General features: G+C 50.4%; 12 protein-coding genes across 12 annotated transcripts; 6 read left to right on the top strand and 6 right to left on the bottom strand.

Annotated features, from left to right (window-relative positions):
• The first annotated feature begins 44 nt into the window (after positions 1-44).
• On the top strand, positions 45-1757 carry P174DRAFT_443809 (questin oxidase family protein). The gene is made up of 4 exons (XM_024827921.1): positions 45-458; positions 508-653; positions 712-839; positions 891-1757. The coding sequence occupies exons 1-4, from the start codon at positions 255-257 to the stop codon at positions 1640-1642; spliced, it is 1230 nt and encodes a 409-aa protein (XP_024680426.1). The 5' UTR covers positions 45-254; the 3' UTR covers positions 1643-1757.
• A 149-nt stretch (positions 1758-1906) lies between these two features.
• P174DRAFT_410640 (HECT-type E3 ubiquitin transferase) lies at positions 1907-3891 on the top strand. Its single transcript, XM_024824245.1, has 3 exons — positions 1907-2741; positions 3225-3488; positions 3541-3891. The coding sequence occupies exons 1-3, from the start codon at positions 2016-2018 to the stop codon at positions 3823-3825; spliced, it is 1275 nt and encodes a 424-aa protein (XP_024680425.1). The 5' UTR covers positions 1907-2015; the 3' UTR covers positions 3826-3891.
• Positions 3892-4133: 242 nt separating this feature from the next.
• On the top strand, positions 4134-4463 carry P174DRAFT_374492 (uncharacterized protein; the record flags this gene model as incomplete). Its single annotated transcript, XM_024822582.1, has 1 exon — positions 4134-4463. A coding segment is annotated over one exon (330 nt), but the record flags the coding sequence as incomplete, so codon positions are not given.
• A 292-nt stretch (positions 4464-4755) lies between these two features.
• P174DRAFT_514234 (TauD/TfdA dioxygenase family protein) lies at positions 4756-6184 on the bottom strand (the record flags this gene model as incomplete). The annotated part of the gene is made up of 6 exons (XM_024832068.1): positions 5962-6184; positions 5698-5903; positions 5193-5647; positions 5103-5139; positions 4921-5054; positions 4756-4875 (listed from the first exon to the last, which is right to left on the bottom strand). The coding sequence occupies exons 1-6, from the start codon at positions 6159-6161 to the stop codon at positions 4756-4758; spliced, it is 1152 nt and encodes a 383-aa protein (XP_024680423.1). The 5' UTR covers positions 6162-6184.
• Positions 6185-7490: 1306 nt separating this feature from the next.
• On the top strand, positions 7491-9350 carry P174DRAFT_373947 (putative transporter; the record flags this gene model as incomplete). Its single annotated transcript, XM_024822543.1, has 5 exons — positions 7491-7748; positions 7796-8124; positions 8178-9018; positions 9074-9192; positions 9257-9350. The coding sequence occupies 5 exons, from the start codon at positions 7491-7493 to the stop codon at positions 9348-9350; spliced, it is 1641 nt and encodes a 546-aa protein (XP_024680422.1).
• Positions 9279-10444, bottom strand: P174DRAFT_443808 (uncharacterized protein). The gene is made up of 2 exons (XM_024827920.1): positions 9896-10444; positions 9279-9811 (listed from the first exon to the last, which is right to left on the bottom strand). Exons 1-2 carry the CDS (start codon positions 9988-9990, stop codon positions 9592-9594), a joined length of 315 nt encoding a protein of 104 aa, XP_024680421.1. The 5' UTR covers positions 9991-10444; the 3' UTR covers positions 9279-9591.
• A 3925-nt stretch (positions 10445-14369) lies between these two features.
• Positions 14370-16629, bottom strand: P174DRAFT_462333 (putative phosphoinositide-specific phospholipase C; the record flags this gene model as incomplete). The annotated part of the gene is made up of 4 exons (XM_024830114.1): positions 14370-14535; positions 14588-15191; positions 15279-16074; positions 16243-16629. The coding sequence occupies 4 exons, from the start codon at positions 16627-16629 to the stop codon at positions 14370-14372; spliced, it is 1953 nt and encodes a 650-aa protein (XP_024680420.1).
• Positions 16630-17849: 1220 nt separating this feature from the next.
• P174DRAFT_373989 (glutathione S-transferase family protein) lies at positions 17850-18701 on the top strand (the record flags this gene model as incomplete). The annotated part of the gene is made up of 2 exons (XM_024822546.1): positions 17850-17901; positions 17953-18701. 2 exons carry the CDS (start codon positions 17850-17852, stop codon positions 18699-18701), a joined length of 801 nt encoding a protein of 266 aa, XP_024680419.1.
• Positions 18702-18884: 183 nt separating this feature from the next.
• Positions 18885-19909, bottom strand: P174DRAFT_505836 (mitochondrial 54S ribosomal protein mL54; the record flags this gene model as incomplete). The annotated part of the gene is made up of 3 exons (XM_024831281.1): positions 19316-19909; positions 18996-19238; positions 18885-18964 (listed from the first exon to the last, which is right to left on the bottom strand). Exons 1-3 carry the CDS (start codon positions 19803-19805, stop codon positions 18885-18887), a joined length of 813 nt encoding a protein of 270 aa, XP_024680418.1. The 5' UTR covers positions 19806-19909.
• Positions 19910-20405: 496 nt separating this feature from the next.
• P174DRAFT_453081 (uncharacterized protein) lies at positions 20406-20966 on the bottom strand (the record flags this gene model as incomplete). The annotated part of the gene is made up of 2 exons (XM_024829131.1): positions 20406-20838; positions 20913-20966. The coding sequence occupies 2 exons, from the start codon at positions 20964-20966 to the stop codon at positions 20509-20511; spliced, it is 384 nt and encodes a 127-aa protein (XP_024680417.1). The 3' UTR covers positions 20406-20508.
• Positions 20967-22353: 1387 nt separating this feature from the next.
• On the bottom strand, positions 22354-24950 carry P174DRAFT_422965 (NAD-dependent epimerase/dehydratase family protein; the record flags this gene model as incomplete). The annotated part of the gene is made up of 3 exons (XM_024825096.1): positions 22354-22434; positions 23710-24065; positions 24137-24950. The coding sequence occupies 3 exons, from the start codon at positions 24948-24950 to the stop codon at positions 22354-22356; spliced, it is 1251 nt and encodes a 416-aa protein (XP_024680416.1).
• An 863-nt stretch (positions 24951-25813) lies between these two features.
• P174DRAFT_443801 (spherulation-specific family 4 protein) lies at positions 25814-27435 on the top strand. The gene is made up of 3 exons (XM_024827919.1): positions 25814-26283; positions 26396-26753; positions 26914-27435. Exons 1-3 carry the CDS (start codon positions 26069-26071, stop codon positions 27232-27234), a joined length of 894 nt encoding a protein of 297 aa, XP_024680415.1. The 5' UTR covers positions 25814-26068; the 3' UTR covers positions 27235-27435.
• The last annotated feature ends 532 nt before the right edge of the window (positions 27436-27967 follow it).

Here is a 27967-nt window from a genome sequence, read left to right as displayed (position 1 = left end):
AACGATCAACAGCTAGATCCCCACAGCTTCGAAGATCGCCACCAAAAAATACTCCCAGCATTATCTACCCGACTGCTGACATCTCATCCATAACGACAAGTTTCACAAACTTTCAATCGGATTTGACTTCCGGTTTAACAAATCCGGAGCAAAAATCCCATTGTCCATCGACTCACTGAGTCACCCGGATACTGGAACTGCAACCTCAACATAAAGCCCCACATCTATACTAGCTTCCACCACCAACAATAACCATGCTCTCATTCTCTTTACCCTCCTTCAGTTTCCTCCCATCTTGGAAACGCCAGACGGTCTTCGACATCCCACCAGTGAAGATCCATGAGACCGACACAGCCCACGAAAAGCCCGCCAGGGCCTTGAAGCACCTGCTCAAACTGAACCACGCGAATCACGCCATCCTGTACAACGAGCGGAAATTCCACAACCATGCCCCTCATGTCTGTTTTCTGCCCCAGTTCTGGAGACCATGTTGCTGATGTTATCTAGGCTCTGAGTTCAGCGTTTCTGCAAGGTGCGGACGCGGATGATCTGAATCGAGTGTATGAGGCCGAGTCGAAGACGCTGGAGCCGTGGGTTGATTCTCCGGGGGAGATCAGCACGTATGACTGGCGGGATTATCTTGGACGGCGGGAGTATGTATCTCTGGTTATTGCGTGGGATGAGTTGCGGAATGTGGCTGATGTGGCATAGGTACCAGCGGGCGTTTGTGGATTTCTTTGAGGACGAGCTTGTGCGGCATGGGTACGACTGGAAGAAGGTCGTGGCGGATTATCTGTTCTCCGGCAAGGAGCCACTGTTTAGTTCGCTTGTTGCTGATCGTGAGTGGCTAAGATATTGCTTGAGGAAGGATATGCTGACGTTTGCATTAGTTGGGCATCCGTTGATTCATCTGGGTTATGCCTTTGAGATGTCGAGTCGGGAGGTCGCTATGGAGGCGTTGGGTCTTGCGGCGACTTGCTACAACGACATACACAAGTACATTGATGATTCGTCCTATTCTAAGGCGGAATCGTCGTACCGATCTACTTCGCTTTTTGAGATCCTAGCCAAAGTTCGGGCTGATAAGCGCTTTAAAGGGCTGTTTGCAACACCGGGGGACCATAACCTGGAGACTCTGTTCCGGCACCACGAGGCGGCCCTACTTGACCATTGGAACGCTTGGAAGATTGAGGATCCTGTGCCTCAGTTCCGTGAGAGCCAGCAACTCGCTGCTGCCTTGCTCACTGCTACACCCGCGGATCCCTCAGAGAAATACGACTTCTTCCTCGTCCATATCCTTACCACCAGCCATGCGGTCCGAATCTTACTGCCGTTGATTCCTGCGCGGTTTCAAGTCCCGCTCGTCAGGCAGTGGTGGCTGATGACGCTGGCTGTGTACATCGCCCAGCTCAGACCAGAGATCGATCTTGACCGAATTCGAAATTACGGCCTGCAAGGAAGAGACTGGAAATGGACCGCCAAACAAGCGGTCAAGAGCAAGCATTCTACGGATGCACATTATGTCAAAGCTCTGCGTGCTATGCGGGAGGCTGCGGCAACATGGGGAGACTCGGATGAGCTTTATCTGAAGGCAGCTGTAAAATTTGCAGAGCAGTTCGACGGTTGGGGAGGGTTTGTATAAGGGGCTGTGTCAGTGCTTGGTTTTCTTCAGCGTTTGTATTACTATGAACTTTCAAGCTGGGTAATTGCTGTCCACGACGATCTAAAATGCTTAATCTAGTCAGTTATGGAATCACTCATATTGATGTTGGTACAACCCTATGTCTTCTCCTTTTAAGGAACGTCTCATCACGTGAGCTTGTGAATGCAAGGTGACAGGATCACGTGATTCATGAGATTTTGTTTGAAATGTTTGCAACCAAGTCCATCAACACAACCACTGTCGCCTTCAGGAATAATGATACCATTTCTTGCGCAGTTTGCTCTAACTTCAGTCTTGCAAGATACTCTCCTTGACAGATTGTACTCCTGCTATGTGAGAATCACAAGCTGTCATGCCTACTTCCCCAGAGAGCCCCGAGACAGATGTTGACACGTCCTTGTATCTCCACACCGAACTCCTCCCAAACATCCGTCACATCACACTCTACATCTCATTACCGCCCAATCTAGGTATCCAGAACATCCAGCCACTGATAGCTCTCTCAGAATCCCGTCAGGCTGTCTCGGTATCCCTACCGAAACCCTTCGACCATGTAACGGATACCATCAAGCTGCCCGCGCGGGCTAATAAAGCCTCGCGGCGCATTCTAGCCACCAATAGACAGGGTGCTGCGACTACCGCAGATAGCAGGCGACGCGAATTCTCCTTCCGAATGCAGATTGATGATTCAGATGATTCACTTCCGTCCAAGGATCCGCTCATCGATGATTTCGTGCCCTGGACCGCGGCGGATATGTCTCCGTCGACGAGACTGCGTTGTCGCGGGTGTGAGAATGTCGTTCTGGATACGCCTCGATGCGCAGATACACAATCTGAAGGTTCTGGCCCAGAAGGCTGGATGTGGAAGGACCTGCCCAGCGGGAACTGGGCCGAGATGATGGATTTCTGGCATTGTCATAAACCGGACCCTCCTGAAGGCCATGGCCGTGGGGAAGACCCCAATGCTCAGACGAAGGGATACGGAGCGGCGAATCAGGTGGTGGCGACGGCCGGGACGGTCCTCGTGGATGTGGCGACGTTTCTGGTCTTGGAGGCGGATTGCAGGGGATTAAAGAAGGTAAGGCTTGTCAGTGCTTTGGTTTCTTCTATTCTTTCTCTTTTACTGTGGGCAAAAAGAAGGAGGCCTTTTCGTTTCCATGGACGGGTCTTCGATACAATTGCCCTATATTGATTTAAGCTCCTCTTAGTGGGACGGACTGACGTGCAGTCGTGATGGCAAGATGGCCTGGCTCTTGCGGTGCAGTTATCCTCCTTATGAGATGGATTTCGCGCTTCATTTCTGCTTAGGCCATTTTGTCGTTGCGGCTCACGGAGGCCCGTCTGATGCTCCGAGGTTAAGGCTGCCTGGCTCGTTTCTTCGTTGATTTCGGTCTACGGGACTTCCCAGAGGTATGGGATCGACGCGATTAGGCAAGGTACATACAAGCTGTAGAGTATGCCTTAACTATCCGTAGGTTAGATAAAGTTTGCATTCTTAATACAAGTTGTCGTCTCTGCGCATTGCTACGTATCAGCTCGCTGATTCCGACATTTACCATAGGTACAACCTTCCCCTGAAGAGACCGTCCAAAAGAAAGAAATATCTCTGAACTGCGCAAAATGCGACGCCACGATCGGTATAGAAGACGCCGTGGCGCAGGGCTGGCGACTCTTCAAAACAAGCCTATCCGCCAGTATCCATGACCCATCAACATGGGAAATCCACCCCATCGAGACCATCGTCGCGGCTCAACTCCTCGAGCTCATTGAGCGGGAAAGCGCCCGTCGCTTCGTCATCCACTGTGGCAGGCCAGATGGACTCTTAGTACGTCCCTTACCCCTCACAACAGTTTATCAAAGTACCTAACAGCATGAAGCTATGGGTCTTCAACCCCGACCTTCGATACTCGAGCTCCAGCGCAGAATATAGTGTCTCCTCGCAGCGGGCGATGAAGGTCCTTTTCCAGGAGGTCAGGAACGTAGATAGCATTCTGGACCCTGATCGGGGTTCGTCGTCGCTTTCGCTGGAGGAGTTGAGGGTCCCTGACTGTGTGTACGAGGCTGTTGAGCGGGATCTGAAGGCCAGGAATGAGATGCTGCCGGCTTCTGCGAGGGAGTTTCGGGAGTGGAGGGTTGGGGCTTTGCATCGGTTTGAGAGGTGATGTGAATATGGTGTATGTAGTGCATTAGTAGAGTGAGAGTGAATGGGATTCACTTCTGTTTACTGGGTGTAGGATCGATTGATATTCACTGCCCTGCTTTTACCTCGCGTATAAAATCTCGCGAGATCACACCTCTCAACTCTCACCTCATCTTCACTACTTCCATCTCCTCTACTCCAGGTCAAATCAAAGCTTTGCTATCTACTTATCTGTGAATAACTCCTACTTATAGAAATCTACTAATAAATACTAACATCCAAAGCTCACTCACTCACAACCAACCAACCCAACCTCATCATGCCCCTAGCAATAACAATAACGACACCCCCAGACCCTGGGGAAGCCAATGTGCCTGTGTTTCTCTAGACAGCACCGGCCAGAGAGACTTCATCCAAGGCTTCGCATTCATGGAAAGTGACGACGAGGAGGGTCTCGCCTGGCAGCATGTCGAGGATATATCTATCTTGGCGCCTGAGGAAGAGGACTTTTCGACTGGTGCGACGGGCCGGAATCGTGAGAGTGGTTTTAAGAATGGTGGTACCTCTGGCTCTGGTTCTGGTTCTGCTGAGGCGGGTGGTTCGAAGAAGGGGTTCTTTGGCTTTGGCGCGAAGGGGAAGGGTTCTACTGGGAAGAAATGAGTATGTTGTTGTTGTTGTGCCTAGCCTCTGTCTGAGAGAGGCTGACGTGATTGTCGCAGGGACCTCGAATGACCAAGCGAGAAATGGTTATGTTGTTGAAGGGGTTGGACTGCTAAAGGAGTGGAATATATGAGGTGCGTGGGATATGTGGACTGCATGGTTGCGTCTGGGGCTACATGGTTTCCTCATTCCAGAGATACTACAAGTAGATCAGCGATGAATGGATGTTAATGATCATTGTTATCTCTCAATAGCCCTCGACACGAATGACCAACTTGTCCCCGGAATTCGTCTATTGACTACCCTCAAATGGCGTCTCAAAAGGTGGCTCTGCCTGAGGAGTGATCCTCGCCAGATGACGCCTCTGTCCATCTTCCCAGTCGAAGAGAGCCGAGTGTGCTACGACACGGTTCTATTGTCGTTAGTACTTTCTAGAATGCAGGCTGAGTATACTCACATCCCAAACGACCACTGTTCCAGGAAGCCATCGGACACGGGTCTGTAGATCCTGCGAGAGAGCAATGTGATCATACAAGAACTTGAGAAGCCAGTCCGATTCTTCCTTCTTGTATCCCACAATGTAACGGGTAACTGTAACAGTTAGAAGATTCTTCGTCTTACTCAAGAGAGAGCACTCACATTGTGGATTGACGAACAGGGCTTTCTCTCCAGTGACCTAGACGATATCAATTACGTATTACCAGCGTGCGGGACAAGTTTTCAACTTACAGGATGAGTCCTGACAATCGGATGCTCCGATGTGATCCCCTCCCGTCGGGCAATCCCCCCACGGTTCAGACTATTGTTGATCTGCTCAATACCAGAGTGCACCGCCTTCAGACCGTGCAGCCGCTTACGGAACTCAGGTGACAACCGTCTGTATGCCTGTGCCATGTCGGCGAAGAGAGTATCACCTCCGCTGGTCGGTCCGTCGAGAAGGTACAAGAAGGTCGTGCCGGGCGGCTGCTTCTCGAAGGTCACGTCCGAATGCCAGGTCACGGTGTTTGTCCGTGTAGCCAGAAACTCAGCACCACTTCGGTCGTCCGCGCCGCGGTGCACGAGGTGGATCTCCGGGAAACCTTTGGGGGCTCCGGAGGTTTGATGGATATGGTGTCGGCCAAAGTAGCCACCAAACTCCAGGGCTTTTTCGATGGGGAGATGGGCAAAGTCCTGGTCACGGAAGGCTGGGGATACCATCAGCAGTGATTAATGAGGCTGGCATCCTGTCACGTACCGACGACCTTTCTTTGAGCTACGTAGAGGGCCAGCTGGTCCTTTCCTTCTTTCGTCAACTGGCTCAACTGGACGCCGCGAACTTCACTGCCGATGGACGGTGTGAGATTGTCCACCTGGACTTTACCCTGAGGCAGAAGGTCAGGAAAGGATGGATCGGCGTCTTTGCCATGGTCGTAGTGCTCAAATGGCGTCAGTGGTGGATATCTAATGGTATCAGCGGATACGACAGAGATTCAGAGGTTGAAGAATCTTGTCCACTTACCTCTCCGTTTCGTTGTCCCACACTGGTAGATAATGAGGAAACGAGGCAGGAGGCTGCTTCTCTGTGCCCTTCACCTCGTTCTCATGCTTATAGACCTCGCCATATCCGATCACATTCTCCTTGTTGAACCCGGCATCAGTCTTGAGCTTGGTGACCGGCGCGGTGCGAAGAGCAACGTTTTCAACCAGAGACGGGGCCATCTTGGGGTATGTCTTGACTCAATGTAGTCCTTGATTTCAGTCTGGGTCTAGCAGCCATGCAAGTGAGAATACCAATCCAGATATACCCATTTCCCCTGCCGAATACCCGATCTGTGCTCGCGCAATCACTGCGGGGAATGCTCTGATATGTCGTATCTGTCGCGCGATTCGACCATGGACCTTCATCCACGCGGGGTAGATAGAGGTCAACGTCTTCAGATGTTAGGGAGTTTGGAACGCTCGAGGACAGGATGCATGGTGAGTGCTGTTCGCATCCGCATTGGCTATCTGCCCTGTCAAATAGAATCCAGCGTATTCCTTCTCGAGCAGCAGAGCGATTGTAATGGTGTGGAGCCCAAACATTCTGCCAATCCTTCAAATCAAGTTGCAATGCAGATAAGGAAAGTCCTGTTAGACTGTTGTCGTTGTTGCTGCTGGTGGACAGGTATGACGTGATTGCGGTGTTGAGTCGCGCAACGCGTATACAACTTGAACTTCTCCTCAGAGAAACGATGCGAGATTTCCCACTCTCTATTCTAGAGTTGGGAAATTTGATCAGATCACATCTCGGATTGCTGCTTCCAATGCGGTTAGATGCAAGTTACTGGCGATATGCCTTGCTCGTCTTGGTAAAATCTTATCCGAACCTTTCCAAATGAGAGACTCGCCAAAGGACAGACTCCTCTTTGACGACGAATCTAGTGATCGCCAGACGGAAGTCTAGACGATGATGACCACAATGGCGATTGGCGTATGATAGCACCATCATCCATCACTATTGCAGGACAACTCTAACTCATTCACCGTCAGCCTTATTGGGTGCAAGGACTGCATGAAACAAGTCAATGTCGTGGGAGTATCCACAAGAAAGCTCCATTTTCGAGACTACTCGACATCTCCGCACGTCTTGCATGACATGACTCGTCTTCTATAACGTCAATCTTCTTTGCTTTGCGTGATGTGGACTAGACCATACTACCAAGTGCGACTACAGCCCTTGACAGGTTCTGTTGGGCTATTGGGCCGGGGCTTGTACTCAATTGTAGCCTTGAACCCACCTGAATGCGACCTACATCTTTGCCTCTTGGGGCAGGTGGATTCTTCTTATCTCGGGTATTCTCATTCTTCACATAGATATCTATCTTTGTCGGAGTGACACCGCTTGGATCCATACTGACCTATTCAAAGCCGTAGATTGCGTGATGGATCTTCAGATGCTATCAGTATACGGCAGAATGGCCGTTTATATCGCCCGTCTCAGACTGGTTTCTTACAGAATGTCACACAGACAGCCCAATCCATCCGAAAAGCTCTGTCCGCAACCGCAAAATGGCCGCGGATGAAGTAAAAGGGGCGTCTGCTCCGGAGGGATATGACACCAAGGGGTTCCCGAAAGCCATCGCAGCGGAGGCGTCTACATCTTCATTGTCAAGTGATGAGCCTCGACGGTACAAGGATGCAGATGCTGCATTTGATACCTCTGAAGATCCGCGGTATTACAAGCCAATCCCGACCTATGAAGGTATCCATCGTTGGGATCCAGATTTCGAGTGGACTAAGGAAGAGGAGAAGAGACTGATAAGAAAGGTACTCCAAAGTCAGTTTCGTCTTTACAAACAATACTGACAAGGTAGATTGACCTGCGAGTCTGCACATTCGCATGTGTCACGTTCTTCGCGCTCCAGCTGGATCGAGGCAATATCGTCCAGGCACTGTCGGACAACATGCTGGGCGACCTTGGTATGAACACAAATGACTACAACACCGGACAAACAATCTTCTTCTGCTGCTTCCTCTTCGCGGAGCTGCCCTCGCAGCTCATTTCGAAGGCGCTCGGGCCAGACCGCTGGATTCCCATCCAGATGGTCTGTTGGAGTTTGATCGCCGCTTTCCAGTCTTTCATCAAGGGCAAGAGCGGGTATTTCACTTGTCGAGCGCTTCTCGGATTATTCGAGGGCGGATTGTAAGTCGAGCACTAAGCTACTGATCCATAGACTTGATATTGACCCCCCGCAGCATCCCCGACACGATCCTCTTCCTCTCCTTCTGGTACAAGTCCAAGGAACTACCCATCCGCCTGAGTTACTTCTGGGTCGCGTACGAAGCCACCGCTATCGTCGGCGCATTCCTCGCCTTTGGCTTCCTCCACATCCACGACGGCGACGGCAAAGGCGGGTGGCGCTACCTCTTCGCCTTCGAAGGCCTCATCACAGGCATCATCGGCATCATCGCCGCATTCTGGATGCCGGCCTCCCCCACACAGACGAAGGGCGGCTTCCGCGGAAAGAATGGGTGGTTCAACGAGCACGAGGAAAAGATCCTCGTGAACAGAGTCCTGCGCGACGACCCGAGCAAAGGCGGCATGCATAACCGGCAAGCCGTCACCCCCAAGATGCTCTGGCAGGCGCTCGGCGATTACGACATGTGGATCATCTACCTGCTCGGTCTGACGTGGCTGATCCCCAACTCGCCGGCGACGAGCTATATCACGCTGCAGCTCAAGTCGCTGGGGTTCAAGACCTTCCAGACCAGTCTCCTGACTATCCCCGCGTACGTGATCTTCATCGTCAACCTGCTCTTCTGGACTTGGATCTCGGAGCGGTTCAACGTTCGGTTCCTTTTGGGTGTCGTTGCGGAGGTCTGGTGCCTGGTTCTGCTGATTGCCCTGGAGGTGTTACCAGCTGAGGCCAGCCCCTGGGCCCGATGGGTCATTTTAATACTTCTCATTGGGGCACCGTATATCCATGCGATTATTGTGGCCATGACCTCGAGGAACGCAGGCACCGTGCGGACACGAACGGTTGCCAGCGCGCTTTATAACATGATGGTGCAGACCTCGAATATCATTGCCAATAATGTAGGTGTCCGGCTGGGTCAGCCACGAGTGTCTATATCCTATTAACAATGCTCAGATCTATCGCGAAAATGACAAACCGTACTACCGGACTGGTAACAAGGTGCTCATTGCTTTGTCGGCATACAGCTTGGTTCTCTTCGTTGTCGCCCGGTTCTACTATGAATGGCGGAACAAGTACGTTTCCTTCCCAAGTTCCATATGACGGCTTCAGAAGTTCAGATATTAATTGCGTCGATAGAACAAAGGCACAAAAGTGGAACGCCATGTCTAGTGCAGAAAGGGAGGAGTATCTTTCTGCGAATAAGGACCTGGGAAATAAGAGGTTTGTCTAATACAAGGCATCGATTGCCCGACTGAGCTGACATTTTGACAGACTCGACTTTAGATTTGTGTACTAGGTGCTGGGAATGAAAGAGGTCCTGCTGGCCTGTGTTGGAGTGCTGTGGCTTCTTGGATAGACTTTGAACCCTCCATAACGGCTTAAAATAGCTCAGACGCACCTCAATAGAAAAGTCCACCGTCTCATGCAATGCTTGATATCAAGTAGAGATCCATCAAAAGCTGATCGAAAGTCTACTCCCCGATAACATATTCGCAGCCATCGTCTCCAATCCACACCTCATGTAGCTTACCAGCGGGCACATCGATTCTCGCGCCCACTCCAAATGTCTCTTTCTTGACTTCTCCATTGTGCAATTTGGTGTTATCGTCCGGATATGTGATGGTAAGAGTGCCCCGTCGGATGAGATGCGTCGTCAAGCCGCTATGACTATGTGGGGGGTAGTAAGCGTTGCTGCTGAGAGAATCAGTAAATGACTCTGAGGGTGTTGACATCTCAATTCCAAAATTAAAATGCAAACGTATAAGCTGGTAATACCTTCCATCAGTCCAGGTAAAGACATGTTTGAAGCCCCACTCTCGGACTAGACGTTCATGGTCGCTGCGATTTTTGATGGGATATGTTTGTGTCATGATCCGTTGAGTTTTCCTCTGCAGCAAAGCGATCAAGTATTTGTCGAGAAGGAGAAGTTTGTTCCCAGGTATTATAAGACTGAGCTTGCAATGATGGCGGAGGAATATTTGTTGATGACGTCGACGGGGAGTGGCCTAATATATGAAGATCGTAGAATTGCCAACCGCTCCAACGATATCTCTCGCATTCACGTGCCTCTGTATCATCACTGTCAACTGGACGCTTGAGACACAAAACTCCCCTCAATTGCAGCTCTTCCATATGTCTGAGAGTCAACTTTATGCTCTCTTCATTCGAGGTGTCGTCTCCACCCGTGGATACCTGTATGGCTGTAGTTTGTCTCGGCCCTCGCGGGCACCAGTTTCACTTGACATGTCAGGAATCCCTTTCAAACACAGAAGCGTCCTTGGGTCGTGGACCGGATTTAAGCCAATATTCCGCTTCAAGTCAAGTAGGATACGGCAGGAAACCACTCGTACATCATATATGTTTGAAATTCCCCGAAGATTGAAATTCCCGAAGAATGAAGTAAAGGAAGAAAGTTGAAGAGGAAGATCGAGAAAATAGGCGCAAGTGTGGAATGAAGAGAGAAAGTAGTGCCTTGATTTCAAGGCAACGAGCAAGCAAGCATACAGCAAAAGAGGCAGGTGCTGTGGTCCTTAACCTCTGCTTCATTTGTGCGAGGTTTCGTGATTAGCACCCATCATCCTATCGTACAAGAAGTCCTTTTTAATCCTCTCTTCATCTCTCACCCGTCCAGGATTTCCTCAATATCGTACAATGCAGCCCTATCAATCATCTCCCAATTGCCTTGGTCGACCGTTGGCCCAAGCCTGGAGATCATGTCTCTTGCTTTCCCGGCGTTTGCCTCAGACACCTGCCGTCCTGCATTTCTCGTGGACAGCCAGAAGGTCGAGGGTCACCGAGGGACCTTCTATAATTTCTTTCTGAAGGTAGGGATTTCCTCCTTTTCCCAGAGAGGTTCTGAATTTCCTGGAATTTGGTGGAAAAAATCTTCATGAGGAATCTAACACAGCGTTAGTTTTAGTGAATTCCTTTCATCCTTTAAAGAGTTATTCTCTCACCGAGGTCGATCAACATGGCGTGCCACAGACATGGCAGTTCTTTCCTGGTATTACCCAAGTCTCTTTTCCCTGTCCCTGGCAAGATGGACAGCGAACACCAGGCATCTGGTCAAGTAACGACAATCAGCAATTGCAAACAAGGAATTATGACCCGTTGCTCAACTCATACCGTCATTCTGGCTAGATTTGATCAGGTTCTTGCTAACAAAGTGTGTCGTGAGGTCTTGCAACCTTGGGAATGGGTTGAGAGTTCGACTTTAAACTTTCGATCTTCAAACAAACTTTCCCGTGGATATAAATAAGAAAGGACTTGTGGTTGAATGAACCGGAGCTGGAAACTAGGTCAATCCTCTTTATATAGCCTGGCTAGTAAGTGACTGACCCGACGACCCCTAAGAGGCTGAGGATTCGAAATCTCCATCGGGAGATCTCCAGTCCAGATTGGACCGGTTTAACACTAGACACAGGTGAATTTAATGCATCCAAAGAGGAGAATGATCCTCGCAAGGACGCAAACACCACATCTTGTCGAAAATCAAGCTTATGCTCTGGAAAGCTCGGGTGATCCCGTCTATGACAAGCGTCGTGCATTCAACTAATGAAATATGATTATTGCTAGCGTCCAGCTATACATCCTACCTGCAAGATACGTGTGCAGAAATTCCAAAACTCGAAATCACCCGAACCTCTGGATCCGCTATAATAATGGAGATCAAGCAAAATGATACCCATGTAATGGGTCACAGGCCGTTTAAGCAACACGAAGTTTGCATTATCTATCCAGAATGCTCCATACATGCTTCACCGCATATTGCACATTCGTTATAACTTTATTATGTGACTGGTTGCAAATGACTTTGCTGGCAATCAATCCAAGTAGGTATTCAACGGAGAAACTGGGGCTACCTTGAACGCGATATCCACAACACGGATACGGTCCCAATGTCCCGACTCTTGGAACTCACGGCAAGTAGTTTATATGAGTCCTGCGTGATATTATTGGACCATGCGAATTGTCATCATCAAGCCCCTCGTTGGCGCCCGGCTGATGGATAACATATCAGATATGCAATTTGCATTCGATTATACATCGAACATTCGTTACCAATTTCTTCCATCAATTCTACCAATTCGTTCTTACGGAGCACTCCAAGTACCGATCCCAGTTTCTCAACATGGATACTGTGGAGCTACAGGGGTAAATGGTAAGTGCCTTGATCTGGAAACCAGCTTCGCTGGGCATGTTCAGTTGTGATGGATGTGACTTGAAAATTGATCAGTGACATCCTTTCCCCATCAAGCGCCTGTTCGCCGGCAGCCAGACCCACTGGTCCACAGACTCGAGGGCGCAGCTTATGGTGTCCGCCAAAGCTACTCCGACAACTCCGTAGCAATCAACTGACAGCTGGCCCCATCTTGGTGCCACTGCGTGCGCCATACATGGGTAGCGCACGTTAATGATCCCGTTGCTGTGTCCGGTGACTCCTGTCATCCATCACCCAGATGGTAGGCATCCATCACTATGCGAGTGGCTATAAAATTGAAGCAGCTATATGATTAATAGACCTGCACATCGGCTTCTTGAGACCAGAGGAATATGGATGATCGATTTTGACGTGAGAAATGTGTCGGCATCCGACAGTGTTGATGAACTGTCAGTCGACCGACTGAGACCCTGAAAGGCGCATCATCTATCGCTACCCCTGAGTTTCAGGATTCCGCGAGTAAGAGTAAGAGACTTGTTCTCGCAGGCTGCGAAACCCCTTTTCTGGGACCAATACTGTGGACAAGCCATCCACAGGCTGCGGTAGCCAGCATTGAGTTTGATGCTAATCAACCCAGACCATTTAGTCTGGTCATTAGCGTTGATAGTGAATCTTATCAAGGTCTGGGGATTTATCCATCACTTTTGCTGCGTGATGCCCCACATCTGCAGTTGATCAGTCAAGTCTCCCTTCTCCAGCCATCCTTGAGCTCTACTGTTCCAATCCTGAACGTTATGTGATTGTGATTTGTGGAGATTTGTTGAAAACTTGAGCTGACCAGTTTGTCTCCAACTGCGCATATGAGTCGTTTGGGAGATTGACATTGGTAATGATCTTCTTGTTTTTCGCCCTTTTCCTTTTTAGTAATTTACATACCATACTTGACGAGCTTTGCATGCAGGAGTTCCTCTGAGGCAATCCCTCAGCAATAGGCCATGCATGTATGACTGTACTGACTGCTGACTACAAAGAGTGTGGCTCTCAGAGGCTTTCCCCTAATCCTTAGTCACTCCACACCACCCGCGCTCATCCAGTCAAGGATCCATTCTCATAACGACATTCCTACTAGTTGACAGGTCACTTTTCCACCTCCTGCCAGATCAAATATAGCAGCAATCAATATACTTTGTGTGACAGGCCCAGCAAACTTCCCTCTCCGTTTCTCTCGAGAGGGGTTTGAGTAATGACAGTCTCTGCAGGCTGATGAATATGGTCGTATTCACCCACACCGCCAGACTATCGCGGTTGTAATGAAACCTTCTAAGCCCCTGACGCTTGATAGATCGTTCAGGCGTGATCAAGACCTATGGGGATAGTCTATTTCGCTAATCAATGCTATGTTTATTGCGGAGACTCCATGCGGTCCGCTGAATAGTGACTCCACAAGACTCTACGAGTACTCCGTAATGTGTTTCTTCATCTACCTGCTTGCAGGCCCGCAGGTTCAACTGGGACAAACGCGCTCGAATTCAAGAATAAAATCAATAACGAAGTATCCGAAAGTCAAGGATAGTTGCAGTCAAATGCAAGTAGCTGCAGCTAATCGTCAACGACGCTGGAATGGTCTAATCAGGTCATATGCGCCCAGAACTGCAATGCATGGCATGAGCATGAGCCTTCCGGCTGATTTATCCAAAGTGCTCTCACTGCAGGCAAACAACTTGCATATTCCCTTTTTTAGGCGGAGGGGTGGGGTGTTCAGAATGTTTCTCTTTTGTCTTTCTAGATGAAGCGTCGAACAAGGTAGAGCCCTGCATGAAGCTTGTGTGACAGGTTAATTAGACAAGGGCCGAGTGCCGAGTACCCCATATGTAGCATGTGCAATTGCGGGCCGAATGGGTCTGACTTGAGGATTTGAATTGATCTGTCTGGTTAAGATGTCTAAAATTTCCAAGTCCCAGTTTCAGTCCCAGTTCCAGCCCCACTGGAAGGGTGATGCATATGCATATGGATACATCGTCATTGCTACCACTCAAGGCTCAACTATGGATCCTTGTTTTGGCCAATCGGCAATTGGCGAATCGCTACTTAGGAGAGAACCTTGGTGATCCGGACTAACAAGACAGCACCGGCTTCTGCCCCAGAGCAGTCATGGAGATGGATCAGTCGATAGCCCTGCTGCAGACGGCTGAGTTTGAGACATGCCCAGGCGGCTAGGGAGTCTCGGCCGAGCTCGTCGTCTTTGACTTTAAATCTGTATCTGTATTAGACTTGTGTGAGACTCGTAGAGAAGGATGGGATTGTACCTAACAAAAGTCAACTCCTCAATGACACCCTGCAAAGTCGGGAACTGGATCATCTGCGCGCCGAAATCCGGGTTCGTGCCTGTGGCGCTCTTGATGCTGCGCTTGTAGCTCGTCTTGTCCGAGTCGGTGGTGTTGTCGCCTCCCGGCGGGAAGCCGTTCTCCTCGTCTGGGCACTCCACATGCAGGTAGCAGCTGACGTAGGGCCGGAAGCCGGACTCCTTGGTATCCCCCGGGGGCAAGGGGAGGTTCTGACCCGCGAGAATTTCGATGGAAAGGTCGAGCTGTTGGCGCTTCACGGGGGCGGAGGGGGGATCGGAGCTGCGGTAGCCCTGGGGCTTGAGGACCCAGCCGGGCTCGCCGGTGAACATGCCGCGGTTGAGCATCATGCCCTTATCGAGGTTTTGCCAGTTCAGGGCGACGATCTGGGCGCCGCAGCGCCAGAAGAAGGTTGGGTCAGGGTTGGAGGAGTTGACGCGCAGTCCGTAGGGGTAGACGCGCATGAAGAAGTGGCGGTTGTGCTCGAGGAGGCCGTCGCGGTCTTTGGCGTAGGCCTCTCGTGCGGCGTTTTCGGAGAGGGAGAACACGTGTCCGGGTACTTTGGCCTCTGGATTTCGTCAGGTCAGTCAGTACTTACTGGTACTATCTACCGCGGTGATACGCTAGCGGCCAGTTCTATGGTGCAATGGCTTACCTGGCTGGGTGAAGTGGCGGAAGGAGAACCCTTTGGTAAAAACCGCTAGCCTGCTTAGGGAGTGTAGGACCTTGGACGGTTTGGCTGGTGCAGGTTGACCGTCCTGATTTGCGGAGGGAGGTGTATCGAGCGCGTCGGTCTGATCGTCCTTCTGCGCTTCGCCTTGGCCGTGACCTGTTGCTGGAACCCACTTGACCTTGATGAGGATCTTGCGTTTCAAGGTCTCCAGAGGAGGCGGGGCCTGAGTAGCTTCAAGCTCCGGGGTGACTTCGATCAACATTCCCTTGAACGCCTCCTCCATGATCTCCACCATGGTCGCCTGCTGTTCGATGCATGTGTGCACCTCCAAACTGACAATCACCGGCAGATCACTTGCCACGAAGGCGCTGTCGCGAATCGCATAGCAAACATCGCGGAACTTGGTTCCTTTGGTCAGCGTGTGACCATGGAGCACCCGGGGCTCCGGACGGCGTAGGATTTGCGCTGCAGTGTCTACAGCAGCAGCGGTAGCAGTTGATGCAGGTTTATCAGTGGCTCCGTTAGCAGGCGATGATTTGCGTCCCAGCAGGCTTCCGAATTTGGACGAGAGGCCCTTGCGCCGCGATGTTGCCTTGGTTGACTGTGTGCTACCATCCGTCTTTGGTACGTCCTGCTTCTTACGGCGACTGGGCTTTTCTTCATCAGAGCTCGAATCGCTACTACTGCTGCTGCTTGTGTCATCACCAGAAACGCTGTCATCGTCCGCATCTCCGTCCCAAACATCGATTTCAACACATCTACAGCCACTCAGAAGTACCTAGTAAAAGTCAGTGAAGGTGACAACCATTACTCAGACGGACCAAGTAAGGAGGGGAAGTATTCGACAGTGCATTACATCAGCCCGCATGAAGAGGCCTGTAAGCACTATGCAGTATTTCCCCCTCAGGCCGACAATTCAGCAAAGAAATGATCAGGTGAGACATACGTTGGTATATGCAGCCGCTGCAGCATCGCTGTACAGCTGATTACCCGTCAAATAGGTGTTGTGACTGGACGAGATGTAATAATCTGTGATCGGTGCCGACAAGTCCTGACCTTTGGCCGGACGCAGAGCATCAGACGCCGGGCTGGACATGTACGCATGGAATGCTGCCAAGGACGCGAGGGGATTTGTGGCCCCAGCGCTACCGGCGATGTCTTCTTTTTGTACATCCTTGATAAAATCAGCGGTCGAGGTGGAAGTCAAGGATGCATAGACCTTGTCCAGATGGGAGGACAATGGGCCGGGCTGCACTTGGATCGACCGAGCGGGTTTTGCTGACTCGAGAGAAATGCTAGCAGCACGACCAGTGAGTTCGTCCGTCGTTTCCATCCTTGTGTCTGTATTGATCGACTTGACGATGCAGCTCTGTAGTGTGCAGATTCGACCTACCGCTGCCTTGCGTTGCCGGTACGATTGCCTGGTCCTCAATGTGCGCTGGGTGGAATGTGATACAGCAGCTGAAAAGGACAATCGCACAAACAGTTTGAGTCGGCTACAGCGATCAGGACGCAGGGGATGGCAGAGATCACCACAAAGAATAGAAGTTTAAGTCACGACGATGAAAAGGAAACACGGGAAGATGGTGCTGAGCTGGCTCGTTTCGACGCTGTCTGTTTTCTCCACTCGGCGCGGACTTGGCTGTTCTGGGCTGAGCCACCGTGAAGATTGACTGGACCGAGTCTATCCATTATGGTGATGATCAACTTTTGGAGCTTGAATAGCTTAGGAAATATACAGAGTGTATGGTTGATTGCAGATGCCTAAGATGAAATGAGGTTGATGTTTATCGACGACGCGGGGTAATCTGCAATCATCCAGAGACCGATAAGCCACGACGGTCGCTACGATATTTTTTTCTTTCTTCACTGAGAGTCTAGAGAAGTACGACTTGCATTGATTGAGTCTTCTACATCTCTAAAGGAAGATAAGATGCTGAGCTGTTCGTCTCCATACCGTGTCTTTGCTATATCCAAATCTCCCTCATACTAATGACTACCTCCTGTCATATGATTGATCGTCGTCCCCAGTCGAAGTGGGGAGCAGCGGTGAGCCCAGAGAGCTCTGTGTTTCTGTTTCTTTCTCATAGCCAGTGGAGATTGACAGTGATTAGGACGGAGAATATACACTTCCTACGAGACTGTTGACAGTTGATGTATCTGTACAACTGCGCCTTCAAAATGGCATGAGTCAGTCAGTGCCAGACTGCAGTGCCTTCAGGTCGTAAGCTGAGCTCGCTGCATGGCAAGAAGTACAGCACACTAAGGTACAGCGGTAGTCTTAAAAGCCTCAAATCCACCCACGGTCGAGTATTTGTAGGAAACTGGCCTGTCATCCGCGTGGTAACCAGAATATCAGGTACTGGAAACTATCACGGACAATGGACCACGGATACCTTGGAGACTCTCCGCACCAACTGCTGATAAATCACTGCCCCGAGCCCCGCTCCCGCCGTAGTAAGACTCAAGACTCATAAGCAACAATGAAGCCTCCAAGAGCCCCTGAAACTGCTACGAAACATCTCAAGCACACAAGTACGACCGTATAACGCAATGGCAAGCGACTCACCAGTCCATTTCTTCGACATCACGTCGACCCTCCCAGGTGCGAACACAATCCCTCTTGTCCCCTACCGAGTAACTGACCAGTTCCCAGGATCTTCGAAATCATGGTCCCCAAACACCATCAAAACCCGAATGGTCCTAAACTACAAGCGCATCCCCTACACCCAAAGCTGGGTCTCCTACCCCGACATCGCGCCCCTCCTGTCCTCCCTCGCCGTTCCCGCCAACCCAGACGGAATCCGCTACACCCTCCCCGCAATCAACCACAAGCCGACCGTCACGTCCAACCCCACCGGCACCCTCATGGACTCCTTCGCCATCGCCTGCCATTTGGACCAGCACTATCCCACCCCGTCGCTCTTCCCCTCCGGCGACGCAAGCTACGCGCTCACCATCGCAGTCGGCAAGCTCATAACCAGCGCGGTCAACAAGGCCCGCCCGCTCATCGTCCCCAACGTCGCCAAGTTCCTTGACGACAAGGGGAGAGAATACTTCATCAAGACGCGGTCCGCGTGGTTCGGCAAGCCGCTGTCCGAGGTGCGGCCGCGGGATCCCCAGGCAGTAAAGCAGGCGACGGACGAGATCAAGAAGGAGATGGAGGGGCTGGCGCAGATGCTGCGGGGGAGGTTGGGGAAGACGGGCCCCTTTTTTGAAGGGGAGAAGGCCGGGTATGCGGATTTCATTGTGGCTTCGTTCCTGGCGTGGGCGGAGAGGTCGGATAAGGAGCTTTGGCGGGAGCTGCTGGATGTTGGCCAAGGGGAGTTGAAGGCATTGTGGGAGGCTTGTGTCCCGTGGGTTGAGGGACAGGGTGAGGAGAAGGACTGGCCGGTTGCCAAGTAGATGTCTAGCTTGATAATGTATATAGGAGGGCAGGATCGACATGATATACCCGTTAGCGTAGAAGCAAATTTTAGTGCAAGCGCAGCAGAAAACGAAAAAAAAAAAAAAAAAAAAAAAAGGGAAAATGTCCCATTCAGCGCCCTATCGCCTATATCAGGGATGAACAGTGAGATAAAAATACACTTAGCACGTTGCCAGACCAGACACTCTATACCATCCGCAGCAACGCATCGTACATATCCTCTCAATCACCATGGCATAACCTGCCCCGTCAAACCAGTTGAAACCACTCACAGCCCCGCAGGAAGTTCGCCTCCCTAATCGCCTTCCTCCGAGCATCTCTCGCGCTCTTCGTAATCTCCGTCCGCTTCTCAATGCTCTCAGCCGCCAACGCAAGAACATCGTCCGCCCGTTCATGGTTATACTCCGCAGGCGTGATATCCGTAGCATGATGATGAACGGGAATCTGAGGCGGCAGCGTCGCCGCCCGCGCAGCCATTTTCTTCTCGTAGCGTTTCCGCTGTTTCTTATTCAGAGCTGGGAAGTGTCAGCATAGACCCATCACAAACCATTCCAAAAGCAACAGGGGAAGTGAAAAAAACAAAGAAACGTACTACTAGGATCCACCCCTCCCTCCTTCTTCGCTTTCTTTCCATCCTCCAATAACCCCCACAACCAATCGGGATACTCCGAGTCCTCCAACGCAAACACATCCGGCTTGTTCTTGAAGTAATTCAGCCCGTTCAGCTTCGTCCCCGCAGGCGCAATGCTAGGCGTCTGCTCGGAAGCAGGCTTGACGGTCGCCGGCGCCGGCTTCTCGGGGTTGACGTCCACGTGGACGCTTTCTTCGGGGGTGCTCAGCGGCTGCGACACGCCGGGGGTCGCGGACGAGATGGCCGAGGGGATGGTGATGTCGGCGCCGACGGGTTGGCGAGGGCTGGGCGGGGGAGGTGAGGCAAATACGGTGGGTTTGCCGTCACTGTAGGTACGGAATTGGCTGCGGTGGATGGGAAGCTGGCGTGTGCATGATGAGGCTGTCCATGACACTGTGGGTTGGGGTTGGAGTTGGGAGAGGATGCTCGTTCGGCACCGGCGGCAGATCATTTTGTTGGTTGGTTTGTATGTGTCAAAAAGGATTGATGAGTATATCCCTTCGCGTTCTCACGGCTGGTTAATTTGCCGTGGACTTAAATAATGCGTGTTGAGGTGGATTTGGATATGAAGCCGTATCTGAAAACTGCGGAATGAATTTGATGCCAAGCCGGAGGTAGTGGTCACGTGATTTGAGATATGGGAAGGCAGTGTTCATGCCTTAGGTTTTCTACTCATCTCAAGAACTAAACTAAAAGCAACTTCCACTTCTGAAATGCGTGGCACATGAGCACTGTATGACAATTAGATAGTTGCTTCTCAGCGGAGACTGGAGGACTCCTGACTCAGCCGCTTTAGTGGTGTACTGGAGATGAACAATTTCTTACACATAGAGACATTTTGAGTTGGACAGCTAAGGCAGTCTGCAACGATGGAGGCGAAGAAGGCTACCCTGGAGTCATGAAAGTCGGTATTCGAAGTAGCTTTAATATGTTATACATGCTGTCTCTCTATTCACGAGGCGTTTTCAGCTATTTTCATTCTAACAACACCAGAGCTATCTCCTTTTCTCTGACCTAAATAATAGAACCTCTTCCTGGTAAACAGCAGATGCCATTAATGTACATACTTCGACCTCCGTCACCTTCTCCATTGCGCTTCCTGCTAACCTACTCATTCTTCTGAGACGGATCATGGTCCACCGGTACGGCCACTCTTATCCCAGTATTTCTCTCCCTGGCTCCGGCAGACCACCCTTATTGTCGATATTGGGAGAGATCATGACATAGTCAGGCCCATGGTTGTCAGGCGCATAGCCCATATATCTGTTCCACATGGTGTCCCGGATGGTATATGCCGTATGAGCAGTATTGGACCGGACACAGATAGTCTCATGAAGGCCGCCGTTGCACGAGTACGTATTGCCCGTCGTCCAGCTCTCTATCACGGAAAATCCGCCAGAAATCCACCTGGCCGCGGACGCACTCGCTGTCCAGCTTATCGTGTACGATTTGGATTGCTGGCTTCCACTGAGCAGGATTGTGCACTGCCGTAGTTCATGTTTTCCAGGGCACGTGTCAGTCATTGACTCATTGGTAGTGGGAAAACATCTCGACTTACGCTGAGCTTCTTGCATCGGTAGTTCTGGTGGGGGTTTCTGTCGCCAACCTTCATAGACTGTATGTTCCTCATCCGTATGTGTACTGTGAGTCGAGGTGGACACTTACTATAGTGGTTGGGGCCATCGCTTAGCACCCAAGACCAATGCTACCAGGGCCCAAGATATGACAGGGGGTTCCATCCCGCTTCTACCTAGGTCAATGGGTGCTTAAGCTGCTCAAATTTGTGTAACGCCGCTTAATCCCTCAAAGATAGCATGATGGGAATCATATGTAGGTAATCCTGCGAGTGAACCAGGGTAATTCAACATAGCTAGATTGTATGATCAATTTCAAAGCTGATGGCGATCAAATATGACGTAGTACGTACTATACTTCATGAACCACCTCAGGACGAGGTAAACATGTTCACACAAAGGAACTATCTTTATAAAGGCCAAGGGTCCAATACCCTTTTATCTTTTCGGCTAAGCAGCCAAGGCCCCTATGCTGAAATGTTATGTAAGAGGATTCAAGCTTAATATATTCACTATCAGGCTGCAGAGTTGTTCAAGAGATTGGTTTATAACATATATACTGGTGGACATACGATTCTGGTCAAGTGACTGGGTGGTCATGAGGTAACTATAGTATATAGTTACCATGTATGCTGGTGTCCCTCAGCTCAAAATAAGCTTATAGATGAAAATAAAGCTTGAAACAGCCACCCCTGATGACATCCGCTGCGCATGCCGGTTCTATGATCTATCAAACTACCGCTGATAAGATCATAAGAAGTAGATGATAGTTGAGATCAAACTCGAATTCCAACTAACTAAATGCTAGACAGTGGGTACAACCGTACAGCCATCCCGCATGGCTAACTAATAACTACTACCACTAACGCAAACAGGCAAGACAAGGCAAGACAGCAACATGGGAAGACTATATCTAGTGATTAAGTTATGGAACGATGTAACCTCATTGATCATGTTCCCCATGTAAGATCTCTGTGAGATTTCTTCTCATTTTCCTTTTGCTGACAGCACCTACTTTGTTAACCTCTTGACAATTCTCCTTAATCAAACATCTATCCTGCACTTCAACCAACTATCAGTAAGCTCTCCTCCCACTAGATACTACAACTACTAACACTCAATAGGACACGAAGTAGCACTCAAATTGCTGACATCGCCAAAACACAACAATGGCATCAATCGGCCCTCCCGCTGCGCAAACCTCACCGGCCTCCCGGAGCTCACCTACCCCAACACCTGCGGCGTCCCAATCTATCAGCAGTGGAACGCCACACAAGACCCCTACACGACCTTGGGAGAATGCTGCCATGAAGTAAACGGGACGATAGGCTACTTCGGCGAGCAGAGCTGCGCCGCGTATTGCAATGCTACGGAGAGTACCAAGGCACAATTACATGATTGCCTGGCGCAGTCGCGAGAGATTAATCAGGTTGGATGCTCTGGGGCGGCGGCGACGAGGGGGAGTTTGTGGAATGCGGTGGTGGTGATGGGGCTGGCTTGGTTGGTCTGTATACGTTAGGTCAGTCTGGGTCTACATGATCGCTTGGTTTGGGTTATGATGGTTTTATCGCCTCGTGTTTGGGATATTGCCTGGTTGTAGGTATGGGTTTTATGCTTTATGACTTGTTGAGCGGGCTGATGCAGTATATGTAGACCTTTAAGGCTTACTTATAATGCCAAGAATTACGCTGAGAAGCTTTGTCAACCTTACGTGTCAGCTAGTGGTGCTTGGATTGATGTTTCCAATGACCAGGTGAGTCGACATAGTCTGGATTCTTAGTGTAATTGCGAGTAGGGTAGAAAACGAGAAGAACTGATATTTATCAAGCTTGTCGCATCCCATCAGGAAGAACACGGGGGGGGGATATGGGTAGACGCATTATCCTAGGTGGCACTGATGCGTGTTCCATTCATAGATGATATATGCAGTAGCATGCACTGAGTGCAAAGATGAAGTGGAATACTGTGATTATCTATGATGGTAATGCTGCAAAAAGGCACAAGCACTGAACAGATCAGTTAAACCATTGAGAACTAACAAGTAGATCTAGGGATTGGAGAACCTGTTAGGAAAGGCTGGTACCTCAAGGGTATGCTGAATATATATACATGGTCCAAGCTCCATTATATATACTTGGTTTGGTCGAGTTTCAGTTGTATAGTCTTCGTTGCCAACTTACCCGAATGCATCAAAGTAGTTAGGGTTAGTGCCAGATAAGCAGAGCACATGCGTAGTGTGTACTGCAACTACTAAGTAGTATGGAATGAAGACATTGTTCTAGGATTTTACTCATGCAGCATGCTTAGTGTTGATGCTGTATAGAAGCTGAACAAGAAACTGATGATTTTCGTCTAACCAACCAATCAGATGGGGGCATGGATACCACGCTGGGGCCATGTGAGGGGATACTAGAAATCTAGTCTACAGAGTGCTTGTTTCTCTCCTGAACAAAACAAACAATCTCCAAAATTCTTTGTTAATGACACATAACTAACAAAGCCGAACATGTGGCAACTTGCGTAATATTATGTTCGTGTCCAAGTCCAACAAGGTCGCTCAATATTATGACCCGAACAATGCTTTTCTAATGATGCAAACCAAACAACAGGACAAGCAGATTTTCAAAACCCGCAATGCTCGAAATGAGGACAACACAGAAATGATGAAGGATATAGAAAGTCCACCAACGCCATACCAGAAAAGAAAATAAGAAAATGTGACATGCAGCGACATAACTAAGTAGACAACCCACTGACTTCCAGGAAATTGCACAAGCTCACACAAGCATCCTTGAGTGACTTTTCCGTCTTCCAGTTGAGCTCCTGCTGCGACCTTGCGGCCACGGCGACACACGAGCCAACATCACCCGCGCGGCGATCGGCCGCCCTTCGGGGGATGTGCTTGGAGGAGACATCCTCCATGGTCTCGACTACTTCTTTGACGGAGTGTCCGCGACCGGTTCCCAGGTTGAACGTGCGGAAGTTCTCGGCCAGTTTGCCTTCGTTGGCCGCGCTGAGGGCCGCGATGTGGCCGCGCGCAAGGTCGGTGACGTGAATGAAGTCCCGGACTGCGGTGCCGTCCTCGGTATCCCAGTCCGTGCCGAACATCTGCAGCTCCTTGTACTCGCCGGTCATGACTTTGACGACGACAGGGAGCAGATTGGTGGGGTCTGTCTGGGGTCTTCTCCAAGGAGGCCGGACTCGTCACAGCCGATGGGGTTGAAGTACCGCAGAGCGACGATGGTCCATTCTGGGTCGGAGGCGGCGAGGTCCGCCAGAATGGCCTCGCAGATCCATTTGGTACGGCCATAGGGGTTGGTGATGCCTGTACAGCCGGGCTGGACGATGCGTTCACTCCCGTCATGGTCGGCATAGATCTCCTCCTTGTGAGTGCAGAGCTCTTCCTTCAGGGGGAGACCGGAGGTTGCCAAGGTGCCGTACACGGTGGCTGACGAGGAGAAGATGAAGGTCTTGATGCCATAGTCGCCCAGGGTCGTGGCAAAGTCGATGAGGCCGCTGACGTTGTTCGCATAGTACTTGAGTGGGTTACGGATGCTCTCCTCCACTGCCTTGTAGGCAGCGAAGTGGATGACACCCGAGATCTTAGACTTGGTCGTCCCCCATCGGGTCTGAGTCTGCTGTTGTTCTAAAAGGTCCCGGAGAGCAGCAGTGTCGCGGTAGTCGTGCGCATGCAGGTGCAGCGACGGCATCTTGGTCCCCTGCTGCTCATGGTACTTGGACGCTAACAGCTTGATGCGGTCGAAGACGATCTGAAAGGAGTTGCTGAGGTTGTCGATCACAATAACATTATAATTGGCCTTGAGCAGTTCCAACGTTGTGTGACTGCCAATGAAGCCGAGGCCGCCAGTGACAAGGATGTACTGGTCGAGAGGGAAGTGGCGCAGAAGATCGTCCAGATGACCATCAAACAAGACGGACGATTGCGTTGCGGGCGTGTCCACGCAGCCTGGGGAGCAAGGCTCCACCGGAGTGCTTGCGTCGGATTGCTGGTAGCTGTCCATTGATATGTTGATCAAGTTGAAGATCACGCCGAGATGATATGCTAAGCAAATAGGATATCCGGGGAGAAGGTCGATCACACTTGGAAAAGAAAGGGTTGCTCGGATTTGCTCAACGAACGTGGGTGAATTGGATAAATTCCGACAGATCGAGAAACGAAGGAAGAGTTTTATACTTCAAGGGCAAAACAAGCACCACCTGGCAGCGGTCCGCTCTATCCAGCTGGGTCAGGCAAAGACGGTACGATGACTCGCTTGATCTACACGGGAAGGTAACTATTGAAGCGATTGGATGCAGATGATACAAGAAGGAAAAGGGCCAGACGGACCGGATCTCGTCAGAACATGGGTATAAAGGGAAAAAAAGAAAAAATCAATCAAAGGGAAACAAGAAGAATCGGCCTCAGCCTCAGGAAAAGAAGCCAACTAGTCAAGGATGAAAACACGGAAACGAGCGGACAGGGAAAAAACGAATGGGGAAAAAAGCGAGAGGGCAGGCTGTCGTCGGAGGAAGGCCTAGACTAGATGTTTGATGCTTCAGGATGAATCGCCTCTTTGCCTCTCTCTGGAACAATGTCAGAATCATCGAAGAGCCAACACCAGCCTTGAGCGCCTCCACCAAAGGTAACTTACTACCTCCGTGGGCAGGATCTTTGGGACCAGAACTTGGACCACATGAGGTTCAGGAAGCGAGACAAACTCGTCTGCGAACTTTAGCCTAACTACTGAGACTAGACTAGAGGGTCTGGTCTGGTTTGCTTTGCTGCATGGCATGGTCGAGATCCGCCCCGCTCGTCTATTTTGGGCGCGCGATTGTGTTCGATGCCCGGACCAAGATCATATCATATCACATTATTAGTTTTATGCCTGTGGATCATATTATCCATGACTACTGTTTGATTTTTTTCTGTCTGGACCAAAGATGCGACCCATCCACTAGAAACAGTGAACCTTGGTGAGCATGTATCTAGGGCTGACTTGGACTAGCCAAACTACTTATTTCGTAGGCTTCCGGCGCCATGTCCGTCCTAGGGAAATCCACTTGATGCGTTTCTTCTTGAACCTCTGTGACACTCGGTGAATAGGTTTGTTTAAATTCTTTTTGATTATTTTTAATTACAATGGAAAAACACGTGAGCAATAGACGCTGCCTGCAAAGCCGGCGCTCTCGAATCCTCTTGGCTGTCTTTGTTTTTATTGCTATCCTGGCTGTCGTGATCCCTCCGGCGGTTGTGGTGACGCTGCACAAGAAGAACGACATGGGGCCTAAATCCAAGGTCTTTGTGCCTCTCTATGTGTACCCTGCACCCGGAGCCTGGACTCCGCTTGAAGATGTGTATGTTCCGTCCACGTTCCATGTTCCACCTTGACCCTTCCGTCATGTCATCCTCTGGCCAGTTGAATCGTCTGGTAAAGCAACCGAGGACAACAGCTAACGCCACACACAGGATCTCCAAACACCCAGACGTGAACTTCACCGTTGTGATCAATCCAGGGAGCGGACCAGGACCCGACGCCCTGCCTGATGCCAACTACACGCGCGAGATCCCCAAGCTGGGCTCATACGAAAATGTGCGGCTGCTAGGCTATGTGGCGACAACCTATGCGACGCGCAATATCTCGCTGGTGCGCAGGGACATCGAGACGTATGCGGCGTGGCCAACGAACTCTTCCAACCCGGCTCTAGCTGTTCGCGGGATCTTTTTCGACGAGACCCCTCAGCAGTATGATGAGGATGCCTTGGCGTATCTGCAGGAGTTGACCGATGTTGTGAAAAATACCCCTGGTTTGGGGCCGGATCATTACGTACGTTTTACCTGTGTATAATTACCACCTCGGTGGTAATATATATATTTTTTTTTGTTTTTCCTCGCTTACCACCTTCCCATCGTATATCAACCCTGCTTTTTACAGTTCCCTGAAACCTGTCCAGTTGCTAATGCTAAGATGATTTAAATAATTGCAGGTGGTTCACAATCCCGGCGCAATCCCTGACTCTCGCTACCTGTCGACAGCAGACTCGACCGTCGTGTTCGAAGCAACGTACGACACCTTTCAGGAACGCCATGGGGCCAACCTGTTCGAGGCGATCCCGGAGAGCAACCGCAGCCAGCTCTGTGCGGTGATCCACTCGGTCCCAGAAAGCGTCGAAGGGTCTGCGCTCCGGGGGTTGGTGAAGCAGGTTCGCAAGGTTGCAGACGAGATCTTCATCACCCACTTGAACACGGATTACTATGCTAGCTTTGGGCGGCAGTGGCCTGAGTTTGTGGATTTGATGGGAAAATAGGCGGGTTACTAACTACCCTGTCGCTTCATGCACTTGGACGACATGATGACATGATTATGATAGATGATGATATTCCATGTTGTTGGGAGAGGTATAGTACAGGTACATAGTTGACCTTACGTAACGTAACTACTAGGCTGTATTTGAAGCTGTAAATTTCTTTTCAGCACTACTTACAATACTTACCAAATTATGGTTAAATGCATTCTGTGTAATCACCTAAAATCCTTCCACCAACTGCCAAGTAATAAGTACTCACTCATCCTCTAGGATGTAGCGACCTAAACATCGGAGTGAAGTGAAACCGTCTCAACAGCGTCCAGTCCCAGTCTACCAGATCTGAGGCTGAGCCATTGATTCATCATCCTCCATACTCGTACCCACTTCTTTCTTTTCCATACGAAGGACGGCTAGGTAGAAGTAGATGTACCTGTACAACGGACCCATAGGTCCCATACCAAGACTGACTACTGCATATGATGCAGGGGGTATCTGCATCCATCATTGGCGATCCCCGCCAGACTAAAACATACACAATCAGTGGACGGGGAACAACTGGCCTGCAGGTGGCGCTGATGGGATGGCGCTGCTTGGCATTTAGGTCGTTGGTATTTCTCTACCCTACCGGGACTCCGCGAGTTATCCTCATCTGGAAGGTAGATATTAATTAGGCCAGTTGTTGGGCTCTTGACTAAGACATACATATGTAACTAACTACAGAGATACTTGCTGT

Source organism: Aspergillus novofumigatus (assembly GCF_002847465.1).
Source record: "Aspergillus novofumigatus IBT 16806 chromosome Unknown P174scaffold_6, whole genome shotgun sequence".
In the NCBI taxonomy this organism is placed as follows: domain Eukaryota; kingdom Fungi; phylum Ascomycota; class Eurotiomycetes; order Eurotiales; family Aspergillaceae; genus Aspergillus; species Aspergillus novofumigatus.
The sequence above is the reverse complement of the archived record's forward strand: the minus strand, read 5'-3'. Positions and strand labels throughout refer to the sequence as shown.